Source organism: Pseudopipra pipra, chromosome 1 (assembly GCF_036250125.1).
Source record: "Pseudopipra pipra isolate bDixPip1 chromosome 1, bDixPip1.hap1, whole genome shotgun sequence".
In the NCBI taxonomy this organism is placed as follows: domain Eukaryota; kingdom Metazoa; phylum Chordata; class Aves; order Passeriformes; family Pipridae; genus Pseudopipra; species Pseudopipra pipra.
In genome coordinates this window covers 110857180-110876351 of record NC_087549.1, presented here as the reverse complement: position 1 = coordinate 110876351, position 19172 = coordinate 110857180, and the positions used below count along the sequence as shown (strand labels likewise).

The 19172-nt window shown below is 46.7% G+C and overlaps 2 protein-coding genes across 5 annotated transcripts; one reads left to right on the top strand and one right to left on the bottom strand.

Annotated features, from left to right (window-relative positions):
• Window positions 1–351: 351 nt before the first annotated feature.
• On the bottom strand, window positions 352–6672 carry CCR8 (C-C motif chemokine receptor 8). Its single transcript, XM_064671154.1, has 2 exons — window positions 3671–6672; window positions 352–2605 (listed from the first exon to the last, which is right to left on the bottom strand). The coding sequence occupies exons 1-2, from the start codon at window positions 3722–3724 to the stop codon at window positions 1526–1528; spliced, it is 1134 nt and encodes a 377-aa protein (XP_064527224.1). The 5' UTR covers window positions 3725–6672; the 3' UTR covers window positions 352–1525.
• A 2372-nt stretch (window positions 6673–9044) lies between these two features.
• SLC25A38 (solute carrier family 25 member 38) lies at window positions 9045–17824 on the top strand. 4 transcript variants are annotated; one of them, XM_064671119.1, is made up of 7 exons: window positions 9045–9182; window positions 11216–11337; window positions 11997–12081; window positions 12601–12780; window positions 13233–13401; window positions 14028–14194; window positions 15041–17824. In XM_064671119.1, exons 1-7 carry the CDS (start codon window positions 9108–9110, stop codon window positions 15161–15163), a joined length of 921 nt encoding a protein of 306 aa, XP_064527189.1. In that variant the 5' UTR covers window positions 9045–9107; the 3' UTR covers window positions 15164–17824. The 4 variants fall into 4 exon arrangements, with proteins under 4 accessions (XP_064527189.1, XP_064527200.1, XP_064527214.1 ...); XM_064671130.1 differs by lacking the exon at window positions 9045–9182 and adding an exon at window positions 9959–10184; XM_064671144.1 differs by lacking the exon at window positions 9045–9182 and adding an exon at window positions 10315–10397.
• Window positions 17825–19172: the final 1348 nt, after the last annotated feature.

Below are 19172 nucleotides of genomic sequence, written 5' to 3'. Positions count from 1 at the left end.
AGGAATAGGAAGGGAAAGAGTAGAGGGAGAGAAGAGGCAGCCGAAGGGATTGTCAGTTTTGAAGAACTGTCCAGGCCATAATAAATGCACAAGTTGAAAGAAATAAAGAAGAAACAGGTTCTTTGGGTGTAAGAATTGTGCAATTACACTGCATGCAGTATCTTTATTAGAAAACTTAAAATATGGTGATATCTTGTAGAGAGAAACAGATCAGAGATAGAAGTTTCAGAAAACCATTCCATTTATCTATCAATATTTCTATATATAAAAAAGATATTTCTAGATATACACACATGTATACATGTGTGTTTATTTGGGTATGTTTGTGTTTATTTGTGTGTACGTGCTATCAAGTTGGTACAGTAACTAGGAGGCCAACCCAGTTGTACTCTCAAGAGCAGTGACCACACTGGCACATCAGTTGCTTAAAGTGTTCAAAAAGTTCCCTCATGAGGACATGTGACTGCCATCTGTGTTTTTTAGGGGCCTCTGGCCACACAAAACCAGCCAGTGCTGTTTGCTTTAGATATCACCTGAGTTGCAGGATGCTTGAGGTATTACCCCTATTTTTGTCTCTCTCTGTCCTGTTCCAGGCATCTGCGGAACAGCCAGCTCCTCAGCCAGCAGGTCAGGGCTCTGCTGAGAGCAGACACCACCCTGGCCTGTGGCTTACCAGTCAGCAGGTCCACAGAAAGCTTTGACATAGCACTCTTACCACTCTCTCAGCTCACACTCATTAGTTTTTCCACTCTTCAGCCTTTTTCCTGGTAACTATTCCTCCGCCCGTTCCTACAGGTCTCATTCATTCCTGTAAGTGTTGTTTTTTGACACCCACAGCATTATTTATAGGGCTACAGCTTCCAAACCCTTCCAGCCAAGAAGCTGCAGGCCCTGGTAAAAGATGGGGTGTCAAGATCATACTTAGATATTAATTCACATTGATTTCACAAAAACATGTGGACGGTATTTATTTCTTTGTTGCTTATCCAATTATTCACCAGGCTCTTTTGGGGCTGAAAGCCTCATTCAGACATGTCAACTGGGAGCCAGTCCCTGCCATGACACCTTAAACTTGGATACCATTTCCCACCAAAGAGCAGGTTCCCACTCCTGCAGTGAGCCCTATCCCTGCTCACAAAGCCAATTCAGTCTGCTGAGACCAGGGAAGGAGCAGCCAAGTGTCCAGAGTTTGGAAACATAAACAGTTCCTTTCAGTACTGAATCTGAGAGGTGGAAGATATGTTTCTAAGGCACCTCTCCATGCTGCTCAGGCAATGTGGGAATCTGCTGGTAATTTCCACCACCTTTTTATGAAGCAGGCAGGGCAGGATGTGCTAGGGGAAAAGGAGGAAGATGCTAAAAAAGACTCTAAAAAGTAACAACACTAAAAGCGAAATCAAGCAGCTGCTTCCACTTTTTCTGTCATAAAATGTTTCACAAATAGTCCATCTCTGTGGATTCCCTTCTGGGAGGATTTCCCAGCTTTAGGACACCTGCCCAGGATGATAGTTTTTGACTTGTAGTTCTACAGGACTGTACCAATAGAAGACGACTGTGAGGACCTTGTGTGCAGAGAGGAGTTCTTGTCCAGGCTGCGTCCACTGAAAGCTCTGTAGTCTTTGCAGATCAAGAGAAAACATGGAGATTTTCTGAAAGCTTCACAGAGATGCTTCTTGAACTTCTCACCCACAAAGGCATAGATAACTGGGTTGAGGCAGCAGTGGACGAAGGAGAGAGCCTCAGCCAGCTCCACAGCTAGGTCTAGCCTTTGGCTTGTCTGGCAGTCATCAATGATGTACATGTTCCTTAGAGAGTCCAAAAAAAGCACAATGTTGATGGGAGTCCAGAAGAGGAAGAACACAATTACAACAATAAAAACCAGTTTTATTGCTTTGTACTTGTTCTGGGTATGGCACTTCTGCAGGTTTTTCAAGATGCTGTGGTAGCAGAAAATGAGGACACCAACAGGGATCAACCACCCCAGGATGTTGACTTCAAAATTACTGAAAGTCTTCCAGCCATTGTTGCCACCAGGATAATGAGGGATGCATTTAATCTGGTTATTGTCATTTACTTCCTGGTAAAAAATTAAGTCTGGCATTGATGCTAAAATGGCAATTACCCAAAGGACCAGGCTGGTGATAGCCCCATGGGCAGCTGTTCGAATCTTCAGAGCATAGACAGACTGGACTATGGCCAAGTACCTGTCAATGCTCATGATGGTTATGAAGAAGACGCTGCTGTAGAAACCAATGAAATAAGCTGAGCTGATGATCTTACACATAGCATTTCCAAAAGTCCATTGACTCATAACGGAGTACCGAACCAAGAAGGGGAGGGAGAAAACAAAGAGAAGGTCAGAGATGGCGAGGTTCAGCAGATACACGTCAGTCATGGTCTTGATTTTCTTGAAAACTGTTAGAACCCAAATCACCAAAGCATTTCCCACAAGGCCTACCACAAACAGTAGGGAGTACAGCACTGGAAAAAAGGTAGATGAAAATGCTGGAATATTTTCAGCATTACAGATGATGCCCAGGTCTGGGTAGTAAAAGGCGGATTCATAGGCTGCAGGGGAGTTAGATGTTGGCAATGTGTAACCCACCTGTTCAAGAAAAAAGAAGTTCATAAGACCCAAATCCCATATTACCCTCTTAGTAAATATACTAGGCACGAGTCAGCTCATGCTAAGCCACATGAGGACAAAGCAGCTGTGCCGCAGCTGTGGTACAGGTTGCAAACAAGGAATGAACATGAGAGACTGGTCCTCCCCTGCAAGATCTGGGATGAGGTTCTTGCACCAGAGGGGCAGAGGAGATCAGAATGCAGCTGACTCCCCTGACTCCTTGTGGAGGCATGCCCCATTCCTGAGGTGGGACATTGGGGCCAGAGACAGGGAGCATCCCCAAACCAGCAATGAAATAAGCATGGCCAGGGGGCTGAGAGCCCCTGATATGGATGTTGGGGTCCTATTTCATGTTTCCTTCTGAAAGGCGAAAGGGAGCAGGGCTCAGAGAGAAATTGACATGTAAACATTCATCTCCTAAAAGCTTCACTTCCAGTTAGTTGAGTGCCAAAAATAGCCCTCCATGGGACAAGTTACTTTTGCCTAGGATTCCTACACAATTCAAGCAGTTTTCAGCTGTAAAGGTGCCAGCACTTACAGGTCACTTCACCAGTGAGTGCTCCACATCACCACTTCACTCACTTCACCAGTGAGTGCTGCACATCACACTTTCTCGCCACCCCAGGCGAGATCAACAGTAGCAGCTCTGGCCCATGGGGTGACTTCCCAAAGAGCAGATGGGGCTTTCTGCCTCTTCCTCCCTCCTTCCCAGCTTTGCCTTCTCTGCAACCACCACATGCCTGGGCAGTACCTGTGACAGCAAAGAGCTAAAGAAGATGGATGGCAGCACATACCCCAGTCAGGATATCCTCCATAGGACTCTCCTAGCACTACCTCTGCCCTCAAGGACAGCCTTTTCCCACAACACAATCTCATCAGCCAAAGATACTTTCACTCAGTGGGTTTTTTTAACAATGACACTGATTTCTTCTAAATCCTCATCATCTCTTTCAGCACTATATGTCCCCATAGGCAAAACTGGACCTCTAAGATGTGCTACTGGCCTCAGCTTGCAGGGGAGCATCCTGGTGGAGAGTGACTCACCGACATGTCCTCAGAGCCGCCTCTGCCCAGCTGGTATGTCAAGTTCCTCTCCATAATCCAACACTGTGTTTAAAGAGTGCAAAAAAATTGTCTTTATATGACATATTTTTAAGAAGCAGGCATACCTTCATTTATTATATAGGCTGGCAGTATTTACCTGAGCTTACTCTGCAATGCCAAGCCACAGGCAAGGTCCTCACTGATGCGGTGCACAGTCCTAAAATATCTTTTCCTCTTTGTGACATGTGTTACAGCCTCTGTACTTGACACTTAGAGAAACGGAAACATTTCAGGTTTATCTCTGAATAATCAGTATGCCTTTTACTTTGGGCGTTTATATGAACGTCAGTGGAAGAGATTTGCAATTTCCCCCACATGTCTTTGAAGTGTCCCCGTCTTTCACCTGGGTGCCCCCGTCCCACCTGCTGCCCCTGTTCTGCAGTTTCTCTGGCTAGGAGAGAAAAAGTAGCACTGCCTCTCCTCTGCTCCAAGAACTTTTGGTGAAGATGTCTGAGGGGAATGGTCCAATGCTGCCAATAGCCAGCAATGGTAAAGGGCACCATGTTTGCTTAAACATTTCTCCTTGGAAGGCACCTTCCCACCACAATCACCCAAGCACAGAAAGAAATACCAAAGGGAAATGATCACAGAATCATACTCATTTAGGTTGGAAAAGATGTTTAAGATCATCAAGTCCAAGTGTAATCTGAACGCTGCCAAGTCCATATCACCCAAAACATGCACACTTCAGAATGGTCTCACTGACAATAAAGCCCTGAACAGCACTGAATTTCCACTAACTCTACCAAGTACCTACTGCCACCATATCCTGACCCAACACGGCTTCCATCCCATAGCTGTGTCTGATTTTCCCAACAACACAAGATACATGGGAAAGAGCAGCGCTGCTGAGCAACAGGTAACATCTGAAGTGTGTGTTATCTCCTTAAATACTGCTGCTCCTCACTATAGCTTGGTGCCATTACTGAAATTCAGGCAAATCTCATAACTTTTTTGTTTGTTTTGAACAAACAGTACCTCACTGGGCATCAGTCCACAGATGTGCCACTAAAGATCCCCATTTGGAATGGTCTCTTATCTCTCCCAAACTCTTTCAATGTCCACCTGCATTCACCATTGCTCCAAAGGCAGAGGGGTAAATATCTGTGAACTAAGAATATCTGCAACTATTGCACATGTGGTGGTGATGTTTGGCTTTCTTTGTCCGTGGTGGGCAGAGTGATATTGGTCAAAGTTCTGTACATGAGTCAAGCCATGACAACCAAGCTCTGCTGGGTATTAACTCTTAAAATACCTGAAACTAGAAATCAAAACCAGGAACAAATTACTTTGTCACAGGAGTTACTGACAGTGTTGAAGCTGAATCTCCACTATCCATATGCAGGTTTAAAATAGCACTCACAAATTTATTAGTGTTGGTGGCAGAGAATATACCTAGGAATCATTCAATGTGGAAAAAGATGTGTTCACCAAATGGGAATTTGGCAGTTCTGTGCCTCCTAAATAGACATGACAGGCTGCCTGAGCACAAGGAACAAGCCCCAGCAACTCTGAGACTGCTAGGGAGCTGTGAAGTGTCCAGGCATCTCCCAATGAAGTAGGAACAGAGGCTCACAAGCCACCCCATGTAATAGCTGGGACTGAGGGTGACACCTCGGACGTTCATACCACACATGTTGTGCTTGGGGGAGGTGTTTCACTGAGCCTGAGTGGGAGAGGAGCAAGCTGCCTGTGACATTTGCACAGAGCCTGTGACAGGACATCCTCTGGTGCCTGCAATGGTCAGCACAGTCACAGCAGCACAAAACACCCCCAGCCAGAGATGCCAAAGTGACCTCTGCTTGCAGCTTGCCAAGCTCCACCCCAGGGTCTTCCTATGGGGAAAGCACTGGCTAGAGGAGACAGGATGTCAACATGCATCAGTGGTAGCAGTGGCGCAGGCCACTGGCACCTCATTCACAGAGGAAAGACATGGCCCAAAGCCCCTCTCTGGGAGACCTTTGCTGTGTCTGCATGGCAGTGGGAAGCCCTGTCTGAAGGAAGCCCAGGAATAAGGAAAATTTGCCACCAACCCCATCAGAAAGGTCATCAGTGCCTTGCTCCTTTCAAAGAGTGGTGCCAGCAAGAAAGGAGAAAGACGATGAGCAGGAGGAGGACGAAGAGGCAGGTGCCCACGAGAAACAGAGAGGGGTACAGTTGCAGTTGTCCCTGGGTAGCCACCCTGTGAGCAGGACAGTGCCTGAGTGCTGGTGCTGCTCCCACTGGCATCATGTCTCAGCCTTGGATGGGATGCCCTGCTTTCACCTGCCCACTCCTTGGCTTCACAGGGGCAGTTACAGTATTATAGCACATGGAAAATGAATAGTGGCATGAGAGAAACTTAACCTGTTTCTTCTGAACATACCCTCAGCAGAAAACATCCTACAGGCACTGCAGAGCCAAACCCTCCCAGCTGCAGCATGGCAATCCAGGTTCACCTAGGAATCATTTTGGCTTGAAAAAGCTTGAAAACACCTTTTGTAACTCGTAACCCGAAATTTGGCACCTTAAGCACCTGGTGCTTGGCTGCAGCAGTGCAGAGAGAAGGGTGGTGCTGGTGGCCACAGTGACCTGCAGATCCCTGTAAAGCCCTGTGGGATCCTCCTGTGGAAGATGTCCTCACAGCACAACGTATGCAGGGAATGTATTCCACCTCCCTGGTCACAGCCAGGTGGATTGCATCAGTGTCACCTCAGAGGTGATATTTGTCAGACTGCCATTTGGACCATCTGAGAGGTCTTCATTCACTCCATGGCCCCAGCCCTGTTGGCTCTAACATGGCAATGGGCTTATTGACCAGTGCTGTCACTGTAAATGTTTTGGGGTGTGGGAGGGAAGCATCTCTCCTTCACTGGAAGTGCCTCAAAGTAGTTTTTGGCTCTACAAAGAAGTTTGTCTCCTTCAGCAGAGTCAGTAACACTTTGGCTCAGGAACAGGGATATTTGGGACCATGATGAGACCATAGTGTGAGACAAGTGAGCAGAAGAGACCAGGGATTCAGAGTCATCCTATACCTAAATCCAACAGTGCCTGGGCACCCCAGCTGTACCCACCCCTGAGCAGGGACCAGTCCGGACCCAGCTCACTTTTGCCTCCCCACTGCTTTACTGAAGAATGAACATGCCCCCCACTGGAGGCTGGAAAGCCACCACAGCTGAGTTGTCTCATTGCACCTCTCCAGGACAGCAACATGAAGGGATGCGGCTCCCTCTGCTGGGCTTTCCTGCAGAAGTGAGGCACATCCCTGCAGAGAGATGTGTGTGATCAGCGGCACTGCTCCACCTCCTTATTCATCATGAGGCTTATTTTAAGGAAGAAAACTCTTCCAGGTCCACAGCAAGACAAAACATGGACAGTGCTGTTACTGCCACGGTTTCGTGCTGGATGAGCTCTTTCTTTGGATGCATACCATTTGGCCACTGTTGTTGCAACCCCTTTTTGCTTAGAAAACCACAAAAAAGTCCATTGTTGCTCCACCCAAATGCATGGATGGATAGGATCCAACCACACCAGCTCTATAAAGAAACATTTCAAATGCATCACTTGAGTTTGGCAGCTTTATTAGAGTTGTTAAGCTTACTCCTCTAAACAATCTACCTAGGCAGTCTCACCCCAGCACAGCCAGAAACATGTCAAAAGCAGCTTTTCCAAAATGACACATATTCCCAGCCAGCTTCCTTATATAATCAGTTATATAATCAATGATGATGCACTGGGTTTACATGGCAAGGTTTTCGTACTAAGGGGGGTGCAGGGGTCCCTTATGTAAGAAGCCACCAGAATCTGCTCCCCTGTTGGTAGTACCCAGTTCCAGCCAACTCCAAGATGGCTCTGCTGCTGGCCAAAACTGAGCCCATTAGTGATATTGGCAATGCCTCTATGATTCAGAAACACTGTGCAACAGCAGCTGTGAGAGAGTGAGGATATGTGAGAGAAAAAGCCTTGCAGACTCCCCAGTCAGTGAAGATAGAGGGGAAGGAGGTGCTCCAGGTTCTGGAGCAGAGATTCCCTTGCAGCCTGTGGAGAAGACCATAGTGACACATGTTGTCCCTGTGGAAGTCCACAGTGGAGCAGGATGTGAGGTAGGGAAATGTCCTAATTAGAGCAGCCGGGACCAGTTCATCACTGTGTGGGTGTAACCCAAACTGTGTATTCTACACCCTCTATGTCATTTCCCAGGAACTGTTAACAATAGACCATTTGCAGCAGCTGCCCAGAGCACACCTGACCCCTCAGGCTATGAGCAGCGTGTTAAGAAGCCTGTGAGATAGGAGGATGTTCCTATCCTCACACTAATGACTCAGGTGTAATAACTCCCAGGAGGAGAGTCATTAGCACCTCCACACCCAACCTAAGGGGTCATGTCTGTTAATGGGCCATCGAGGATTCCAGACTCACAATCACCCACTGTGGAACTTTCCGCCCTGGGGGAGGTACTGGGCATTCCCACTCAAACCTTGTATATAATCTTGGGGTCTTGTGATTTCTGGACTCACTTGTCAGATCCAGAGGAGGACTAGAACCACTAGAACCCTGACTGGACTGCAACCATCACCCTTGACCAGACTGTGACCAGCACTCTCACAAGTTTTCCTCTCCTTTAACTTTGGACTCAGGGGGACCATGTGGGGCTCAGCACAGGGGCCAATGAACACCATTCTGTTCATGCCCCAGGGTGCTGGGTTATACATCTGGGTTTTGTGGGTTAAAACCAATTGTTTGCCCATATAATTGTATTTATTCTATTATTTTTACTAAATTGTGACTCTGACTTATAATCTCTTTTGAGTTGAGTTCATTTCTCCTGCTGGTTTACCTTTAAACCAGCACAGGAAAGAGGTACCAGGATGGATGGGGGTGAGCTGATCCTCTTTTCCATGAGTTAGCAGGCAAAGTCAGTTAATGAAATATAAGGCAGTTACTCCCCTGAGGAGAGAACTGCATAACAAGAGAGGAGCTTGCAAAAGGGAAGAGAGCATCTAATGAAGTGCTTTTACCAGCCTGTGTGCTACATTTTCTCAGAGAAGTATATTCTCTCTTTCTTCAGGGGCTGCCATGTGGCAAAACGAGCACATGACAGAAAGCGGTTTGTGCATGTGGCTACTGCTGTGCCCAGGGAATTCTTTCTAGGAACAACTCAACTAGCTGGAGCATGACGTTCTGGATATGCTGTTCCTTACTTGCCCAGGGCTCGGCAAGCTGGTAGGCCAGATTCTCAGAAAAGCAGCTTGCCAAAGCCATTGCATGCTCCTCCCAGCCTCCTCCGGCTTCGTTGATAAGCAATGTCTGATTCTGCAGGCACAGCGAAGCTGCACGGTCTCAGGGCTGGCACAGGTCTAATATTGAAAAGCTTCTGTTTCTGTGCCTTATTTCTCCAATGCTCTGGAAACCCAGCCCTCCTCTGCTCCAGGCCCAGGATGTGGAAGACCAAGTGGAAACACTACCAGCAGCGGTAAGGAAGCGTTAGGAAGTAGCTCAGGCTTCTGAATGACACAATCTCCACAAGAAGCTGGTTTTGTGGGGAAGTGAGGGAGTGTGAACTGAAGGAAGACATGGAAGCTGCTGGTTATGAACCAGTGCTTCCCACTGCCCGTGTCTGAGAAAGCGCTTTGGGGTTCAGTTGCTGGATACAGTGTACAGTTCTGGAACACAGCATACAGTTGCTGGAACTGAGTACAGTTCTGCTGTTCCCAACATAAGAAAGACATGGAACTGTTGCAGCAAGTCCAGAGGAGGGCCCCAAAGTTGATGAGGACTGGAGCACCTCCCCTGCAAGGACAGGGTGAGAAAGCTGGGGCTGTTCAGCCTGGAGAAGGTTGTGTGGAAACCTCACAGCAACCTTCCAGAATCTGAAGGGGACTACAGGGAAGCCAGAGGGGGACTCCTTGTCAGGAACTCTACTGATAGGACAAGGATTAATGGGGACAAATTGAAAGAGGAGAAATTTATGCTAGATACTAGGAAAAAATTCATTACTGTGAGGGTGGTGAGACACTGGAACAGGTTGCCTGGGAGTTTGTGGATGCCCCAACTCTTCCAGTGTTCAAAGCCACATCGGATAAGGCAACCTGGTCTAGTGGGAGGTGTCCCTGCCCATGGCAGCGGGGCTTGGGCCTGGATGATCTTTTAAGGTCCATTCCGACCCCTTAACATTCTATGATTCTGCGGTTCTACGATTCTATACTGAATGGAGGAGAGAACTGACGAAAGCGCGACTCCGAGGCAGAAGCGGCTGGGGAGAGCCGGCTAGGGCCGGGCGGCCGCCGCTCGCTCCCGGGACCGTGCCCGGGTGTCCCGGCGGAGAGACGGCGCGGCGAGCGAAGGGTTACAGGCCCCGCATGCGCCGGGCGGGAGCGGGGCCGGCCCGGGGTCGGCGGCGCTGGATGGGCGTCACCGCTGCCCGCCGCGCTCACTGGCTGCGGGCGGCGCGGGGATGCCGGGCCGGGACGCTGAGGTACGGCTGGGCCGGACCGGGCCGCTGCCCCGGGACCTCCTCGCCCGCTCTGCCCAGGAGAGCCCCGAGGCAGCGCCCGGGTGGGAGGCGGCGGGGGACTCACTGCCTCTCCCCTCCTCCATCGCGGTCCGCGGCCGCCCGGCTCTTGTTCCGCGGCCCCGGGGCAGCGGGGGGCACAGGAGGGGAGGGACGCGCGGGCCCAGCCCCGTAGCGGTGGGTCCGGGCGGTGGGGGGTGGTCGGGCCTCGGGGGGTCCATTGCTGCCTTTGAATGTGCCTTTCTGGACACCGCCGTGCAGTTTCTGGTCTGTCCGTGTTTCCTCATCTGCTGTGCCAAGGGGCACAGAAACTCGTTGTCCATTAAAAAAAAAACAGTTATATGTTTATATAAAACCAAACAAAACCCAAAAAAATCTTCACCCGGCCGTGTGGTTTGTATCTCCTGCCTTATCGTTACCCGAGAAGCGCCGTCAGGCGGCAGCCGATGTGGGTAAGGAAAGGCGGGAGGCACAGCTCAGCCGAGCAGGCCGTGCTGTGCTTTGGGTACTTTTGGGCCAGGTTTGGGTCGAGGGCAGTCTTAAGGAAGAGGCCCACTGGTGCCTGTGGCAGTGCGGGACCTTGGTGTGCAGAGTGGGGAGGAAGGGTAGGAGGTTCTGCCAGCAGAGGTGGATGGGACTGGGGCAAAGGTACGGGTAGGTAGTGGGAGGGGGGCACCCATTTCTTTTGACATGGCAAATGGTAACCAAATGGCTGCTAATACATTCGATGTTCAGAAAACTCTTTCCAACCACCGAACTGCAAGGAGATTCTGGAACAATCTCCCCAAAAGAGCAAAGGGACCAAAACCCACAAATAAAACATAATCAGCCTCAGAAAAGGTCTGGCAAAATTTTCTGTGCCCTAAAAACAGTCCTTAGCATCTGGGGTCAGCTTGTCTTCCTTTCCTGTAATGTGCGACATACCAGCTGCAATATTTCTTTTTGTTCCAGTCTTAATTAAAGGGCCATTTAAATTTCTATTCTTCCTTTTCCAGATGCATCCAGTCCTAAAGGCCTTTGTGTGTGGCTCCATCAGTGGCACTTGTTCTACACTCCTCTTCCAACCCCTTGACTTGCTGAAAACCCGCCTGCAAACTCTGCAGCCTGCCGTGAATGGGTGAGAGGGTGGGGATGTGAATGCGTGGGGGGCGTGGGGGTACTCCTCCATAGGCTTCTGCTTTATTTGCTGGCTGGGGTTTGGAGTTCAGGTTTGTAATTCAGGAGGTCGGAGTCTTCTTGAAAGAGGAGGTATGTTTTTATATCATGGAGAAGGATTGATATTTTACTGCAGAAGAGGGAAACTGTCTGCGGTTGTGAGCGCTACTTTAAGATATTTAATAATTAATATTACATATGCTGTAATAATGTGTAACCTCAGCATTTGTTTGTTCTCATCTGAGAGACTGGTTTGCTGGAGTGGCTGCTGTGCCGTTTCATGGGGTGTCCTCTGCCTGAAATATCTGGTGCGGTTATCATAACTTTTCCATGCAGGCAGATGCTCCCATTTGCTTCGTGTATGCCTATATCTGCTGCTGCTAACAAAGGGAATGATCAGCTAGAAATGCTAATGAGAGTGGGCTCTAGTGTGTGTTACAAGTGGTGAGGAACAGGAGGTGACTGAGAAGCCCTGGAAAGAGAGACCAAGAAAAGCAGGCTGAGTTGAGAAAGAGCACCTCAGAGTAATGCACTGAGATAAGCATGAAAGGGGGGGGCCATGGAGTACATCTGCCAGGTAGCAGGAGCAGGTCATCTCTGCAGTTCCTGTCTTTCTTTCAGGTCTGGTCGTGCTGGGATGGTAAGGCTGCTCTTTAGGGTTGTTCGTACTGAGAGTATTCTGGGGCTCTGGAAAGGTGTCTCTCCAGTAAGTGGCTGTTTTAACCCTGACTTCTGAAAATAAATAGATAAATAAATTTACTGTTTATTACTACGTCTGCCTGGATTTAAATAGCCAACTCTTGTACAATTATGAATGAAACCACATGATTTAGAGTATATCCAATTTTAAGGAGTTACTGTTGTGAATTCCACTGATTTGGTTATGGCACTCCCTGTGGTTTTGCAGTCCTGACCAGCTGAACACTTGAATACTTTTGCAAATATGGGAGGGCAACTGCACAAACTTCCTTTGGATTTGGAATATCTTTTTCCTAGAAAACTGCCATTGAGGAATGCATTAAATCCTGGTATCATTTGAATCATTTGTCTGTCAGTGCCATAAATAATTTTTACCTTATCTTCTTTCCTTGGCATGTTAGCTTTAGTGATTTCTTTGTTTTCTACAAAGCCTTCTGTCAAGTTTAACAGTCTCAGAAATGTTCTGTAGTACATTTTGTCTTACGTTAGCTTTTTCTTTCTTCGTCTGCTTCTGTTTCTTCTGAAGTCCTTTGCAAGATGTATTCCTGGGGTTGGGATTTACTTCAGCACTTTGTACATGATGAAGCAAAAGTTCCTAGTGGACCGTTCACCCACAGCCCTGGAGTCTGTCTTTCTGGGTGCCACTGCACGTGCAGTTTCTGGGATTTGCATGTTGCCAGTGACTGTAGTGAAGACCCGATATGAGGTATGCCTTTCCAATTAGTTCCCTGTTAGTGGTGTCACACACGTTCCATGTGATGAAAAATAAGTTCTTCTGTCTGGAGAAGGTTACTGCCACTGGGGTACAGGCAGGGATGTAGACCTGTTTTCATCCTGGTTCACACACTGTGCAGGACATGCCACGCACTGATACTTAGGCAAGAAGTGTAAGATGACACAAAATTCACCCTGAGATTTTTAAGTTTCAGTTGTATAGGATGTATGCGTAGCATCTTTCATGTTTTACCTTCCTGAAAGATTGTTTTAAAGGCTGAGGCAGGTGAAACCCAGTTTTTGTCTTGGGCTGTCCTCTGTGCTGTCATCTTGGGCATCACACTGAGTGCATACTGCCATTTCTTTGGATGGCCTCAGGGTGTGTATAGGGCTCCTTGACCTGTGCCTGGCACATGGATTACTGACCTTCGTGTACTCTTGCAGAGTGGAAGATTTGGCTATGGGAGTGTATATGGAGCTCTGAAGAATATCTATCAGACGGAAGGGGCTCGTGGCATGTTCAGTGGGCTCACGGCGACACTGCTGCGGGATGCCCCCTTCTCTGGCATATACCTGATGTTCTACACACAGACCAAAAAACTCACACTTCAGGGTAAGGATGATTGTTGGAGGCTGGGATGGAAAATATTTCTCTTCTTGGATCTTGCCCTGCAGCTGACAGCCTGCACGCTCTGCTTATTGCCCTCCGCCTCAGGAGTTAAATTAGTCTCTTGCAGGGCCTTAGGTGAGACATCCACATTTTCCTGTGGAGAACTGTAGACCTATAGCTGAGGTCAGTGCAGAAATGGCCCTAAATTGATTGATGTCTTAATGAAGACTGATGCAATAAGGTGAGTTAGGGAACAGTTGAAAGAGAGCACATCTTCAGCATTGCTTGCTACTTCTGCTTGTCTTGCATACTGCTCTGTTTCCACTGAACTGGGGCTTCTCTGATGCCCCAGAACTGACTGGGGCAACATTTCTACAGTCTTGTCTTTTCTGAGTTTCTGTCAAATTCAGTTCCCCAGCAAGTGAGGCTTTTTAGTAGTGCTAACTTTTGACTAAGTAAAGTTAGTACTACTAATACTAATAGTAGCTGTATTTCCCTTTGAAAGGTTTCTTTACCTGCAAGGATTTTACAGTGTTGATTTAATCATTCAGTAGCTTTCTCTTTGTCACACAGCATGAATGTTCCTGGCCTGTTTTCTATCTGAGTGCATTCCCTTTGCTCTGTTGCAGACCAGCTGGATCCAGTGCTCATGCCCTTGCTGAATTTTGGCTGTGGGATCTTTGCGGGAATCTTGGCCTCGCTGGCAACGCAGCCTGCTGATGTCATCAAAACACACATGCAGCTGACCCCCCAAAAGTACCACAGGACAAGCCAGGCCATTGCCTTCATCTACAAGGTGAGGTGAATCCCTTCTAATACATGCAATCACAACCTCATTTCTGATCCCCTTGCTTGAAGCACAGCTATTCTGGGAAGTTTTTGCCTTTAAAAGGAGGTGAACAAGTGTCAGTGCTTGATATGCTCTTGCAGTCGGGCTAATCAGTGTCAGCATTTTCGGATGCTGAAGGGGGTCATGCTGTGGGAAACCAAGACTATAGTATGTAGTCTGAAATGATGGTTTCAGATACAAACCAGATACAAAATAATTCTTTGTCCTTTGGACACTAAATGCCCAGATCTGTATCCTAGGAATAGGATGGAGATGTACTCAAAGCCCACCTTTCCCTTCCTGCTCTCAGAAGGGCAGATCTTGACAGGTTTGCTTTATTTCCATATTGAACTCTATTCCTAAACAGGAGTTTGTTTACTTTTGTATGTATTTTTATGTAACTCTTTTCTCATATCAGAAGATTTTTTTACTTCAGTAATTACAAATCTGTTTTTACAGAACAGCTAAGTGATTTTTGTAAATATGAAGCTCTAAAACCAAGACAAGTAATTTTCCTGAAGTGTCTTGAAACCATTACCATGCCTTCTCTTTGCTGGACTTCCCCAACTATTGTCTCCATCTTGTCATTGCATTCTCCACTCACTGCTCTTCCTGCTTTCTTGGGTAGCCTTGCAATTGTGCAGTGCTACAGGTTCTTTCTAAACATTAAATGCTATTTAAGGCTGGATCTTGCAGAAACTGATCTGGGTCTGAGCTGAAATACATCCTGTGCTCTTCCATATAATAAATGATGAGAAATTGAAATGCTAGAGGCAGACTGATGACTTGCTTTTTGTGTATCTCCTGTTGCAGGACTTTGGGTTGGTTGGCTTCTTCCGAGGTGGTGTGCCCCGTGCCCTCAGGCGCACTCTGATGGCAGCAATGGCATGGACGGTGTATGAACAGATGATGGAAAAAATGGGCTTGAAGTCTTGACCGAGTTGCACGAGAAATGACCAGCTTCACTCCTTCTCCTGCTTGCTGTGATCAACTGGCACTAGGAAGTTCCCAGTTCCACAGAGGAATAAGCCTTGCTCAGCCAGGAGGAAGAAAGCCCTTCTGAGACAGGGGATTAGGCCTTTTGGCAAGTAGAGGAACGGAAAGACTGGACCTTTGCATTGTTTGATCAATGTATTCCAGAAGGACTGCACTTGCGGACTGCCACGAGAAATGGCAGAGTTTCAGCTATTTTTAAAAATAGCTCTGTGCTCACCACCTTTACGCAGTGAGACATTCCTAGAGCAAAAGTGTTTGAGGAGAAAACCTGCCAGCCTGTTCCTTGCTCATGTGGCCAGTAAGGCCACAGTGAGCCACTGTCTGATATAGAACCTCCTTCCTCATATGCTTTGTTCTCACAGAGGAACATTGCAGGCCCCAGTGGGGGACTGGATGTGTCTCTTAATGCTTATATTGCAGGAGTGGCTGGAAGAGAAATGAAGTGCTGAAGGAAAGCTAGAAACATGGTTTCTGACATCACTTTCGTACTGTGCGTGATAGCAGAGAGAGTAACTGGAACCTCCTTGCTGTGTTTTGTGTTATTATGTGATTGAGCATCTTCACACTCTTGAAGTGTGCTTCTGCCTCTACAGCAGTGTTTGCACTGGAATTAAGAAGCATAAGGCACTTTAGAATTGATTGTTACCAAAGTTCTACTTGTTCTCTGAAAAAAAATTCCTGCTGGTTTAACATTAGCAGGAATGCTCAAGTGGGTTTTGTTGTGCGTTTCTTTTTATCCAGTTGTCGTAGAGATTTACTTGCTTCCCACTACTCATTTGTTAATCCCTGATCAACATCCTCAGTGCGAACTGCTCCTTCAATGGAGCTTTGAGGGTCATGGCTCATAATGCATAAAGGTATGATGGAAACAGATACAGATAGTGGCACTTCAGGTTTCCCAAAGCCGCTGCTGATTGCATGTGGAGTATGTTTGGGTTTGGAAAGAAAAGGCTGCTCTTTCTGTAAGATTTCTCCAAAGTTTGAGCCCTGTGAGTGTTTGGTAGGGAACTTTACTTCTCCTTGGGCTCCACAGAGACCCTCACATTTCCTGGCTGATCATTTTCTCTTTTCAGGTAGTCCATATTTGAGTATCCCTCAGTTTAGGCTTAGAGAGAAATACACATTTTCCATCCACTGTGCCTTCTTACTCTTTCCTACTGTGTTACACAGACCTCACAGTGTTTGCTGTCCAAACCTGGGTACAGCCTGCTCCACTCTTCACTTGTGCCTCTGTAGTGGGTTGGATCTCTTGCAGCTCTGTTAGCATAGCCATGAAGCTGACATGGAAGTGTGCATCCTGTTCTGTAGTGTGCCTTGTAGAAAACTTAGCTTTGGCTTTTATTTTCTTAAACATTTAGGGATATTACAATTAACTTAAAAACCAGAGCATCCGTTTCTAAAGACGAAGGTGTGACACTGTAGCTGTATGAACAATCAGTGCTACCTACCTGTTCTTCATAAATTTCAGAGTGTAATTTGGACAATCACTGCCTGCCCTGGCAACCTCCTCAGCACAAGAGTAGAGGGGATGTGGATTGTTAAAGGTGTTCTTTACCAGATTTCAACTCCAAAAAGGTTTGATAACTGGTGTGAAAGTTGAGTAAAGTGTAAGGGGACAGGCTGGAGGCTTGCAAGGTGTTGCCTGTTTTCAGTCTCAGCCCACCTGTGAGGGGACACTGACGCTACACAGTGCAGGAGTCTCCAATAATGGTGGTGGAGGGTCCCGTGTGCACATGTCTATGTGTTGATAATAGAGCACTGCATCAAATCATTCCACGTTGTGATTGACAAGCAGTCAGATTCCCTCTGCTGCTTCTCACTGTCAGGCATCTGGCACATTATTTACCGTATCCTTTCTTTTGCTGTCCTTCCTACCCTTAGTGACCTGAACTTGTGAGAGCACATGAAACCATGCTAACTGCTCATCCTGCTTGTTTGTTATCCTGGGCACTACGGGCACAAAGAGCTGGGGAACCAAGGCAAGGGTTGCTGACCTGGCAGAATAAGGTGGCAATTACACAAGTTACCTCATTTGTCTTTTATTCCCCTGTACATAGGATCAAACTAACATTGTACTGGAAGCCTGAATTTATTTGGGGCTTTCTAAATCTGGTGTGTGAGTTGGATCTGTTGATCTCCTGGGCAGTGGTCGTCAGGGGGGTGTGTGGGGTCGCCTTCAAGGTGCTTCACACGTATTTTAGTTCCTGATTTAGCGATGGCAAAGCAGTGTGCAGCTTGTGCAGACAGAAACATGAGGCAAGTGAGCCAAGGAATGCCAGGTGATAAATCTGGAACTAGGTAACATCCTCATCAGAAACCTGAAATTCAAGAATGTTTTGGTGGCTTTTATGCCCTGTACTCCTGCCTGGTCAAATAACAAAGAACTAGAGAATTTACTCCCACGCACCATGTTTTAAAGTCTACTGTTTGTCTTAAATCTTGATTCAGTGTTTGCTTTTTCTTTGGGAAAGTTCTTCCATTCCCCTTTGTAGAGAATGAGGTGATGCTTTGATGTTGGAGTAGAGTGAAAAACTATGTGCTTTAGACCTGTAAATTAGCCTGAGCTCCTTGGAGTATAATAAACAGTGAATCTAAACTGCACTGTGTTTCATTTACCGTTGGTGCTGCAAATCCAAAACTTACCTACCTGTGAGCTGGGGAGAATGAATTCTGCGGTGCAAGTTTGTTGTTTGTTTTTCTGTATTATATTTTTGTCAAGTCTCTTATGGGGCAAGGGAAAGCTTGAAGTTCTGCTTCACTCTTTTTTTGAAAGCTTTATCACATAGGCAAGCACAAGACTACTTCTCGACTTTGGTCCTTATTATCCTTCACCCTTTTCCCTTCTTCCCTTTCTGTTTCTAAAGTGATTTATTGAAGTTACTTTTTGATAGCTACAGCAAGTCAAGGCAAAAAAAAGAGTGCAGAATTCAAGTTTAGATATATTGCCCTTGGAGTTTAGTGCTTCTAATTAACAACAAATGGTCACTTTACACCCTATATGCAATGTAAATGAAATAAAAGATCTGGGCACAGGTGCTTAATCACCTACCTGCATGGTGCCAGCAATTCAACACTAACAATCCTATCGGATAATCAAAGCCATCTTAGCTTGGGTTCCAGAGACAGTGGTGTGATCCCTTCTATGTATGGCAGGATCCCAGCTGGATCCCTCTTGGATGACCTCTGATGCTGGCAATACACTCTTAGTGAATGTGCATTGTCTCTGCTTGCCCCTGCAGCTGTGGCATAAGAACACAACTGGCTAGCGAGTTGAGACAGGCTGTATTTAAGTGAGTTGTAAGGACACAAGAGGAATAGTCTGTATATGCTTTAGAAACTTCATGTTTCCATTCTTCCTGTGTGATGATTTTTTTTTCCCTTGCACTGTTTTAAACAGAACTGGAACCTTGGAACATTGCATGGCTTTAAGTATTGTGAGTGCTTATGTGTCTATATAAAATATTTATGTGAGAAGGTGTATTATATGTTTTATTAAAAACCACTTGCCAAAATGAATGAAACTCCTCTTCAGTGTTTCTTTAAAAAAAAAACCCAAAAAACAAAATGAAAACCAAGCCACAAACCAATCAAATGCACAAGGGATAGGATGGAAGAGAGGCTGAAGAAGGCAAAAGGAGTTTCCCAAGAGAACAGAACTGTTGCATGTCTGCAGGGCCCATACAAGGCAGTGGATATTCTTCTGTGGTGTATAATATGCACAGGCTGTGCTAGTACAACCTAAATCAGCTTTACTTAAATGGAAAAAACACATAGCAATGGGGAATCTTGTCTTTTGCACAGCTTCCTTTGCCTGCCTGCTGTGTGTAAAGACAGATGGAAGTTGAATTTCCTGGTGAAATACCTGCCTTTAGGACAGTGGGGTTTTAATCTTTGTGGGGAGAGACTGTTTTCAATCTCCAACCAACCAGGTCTTTGCTACTCAGACAGT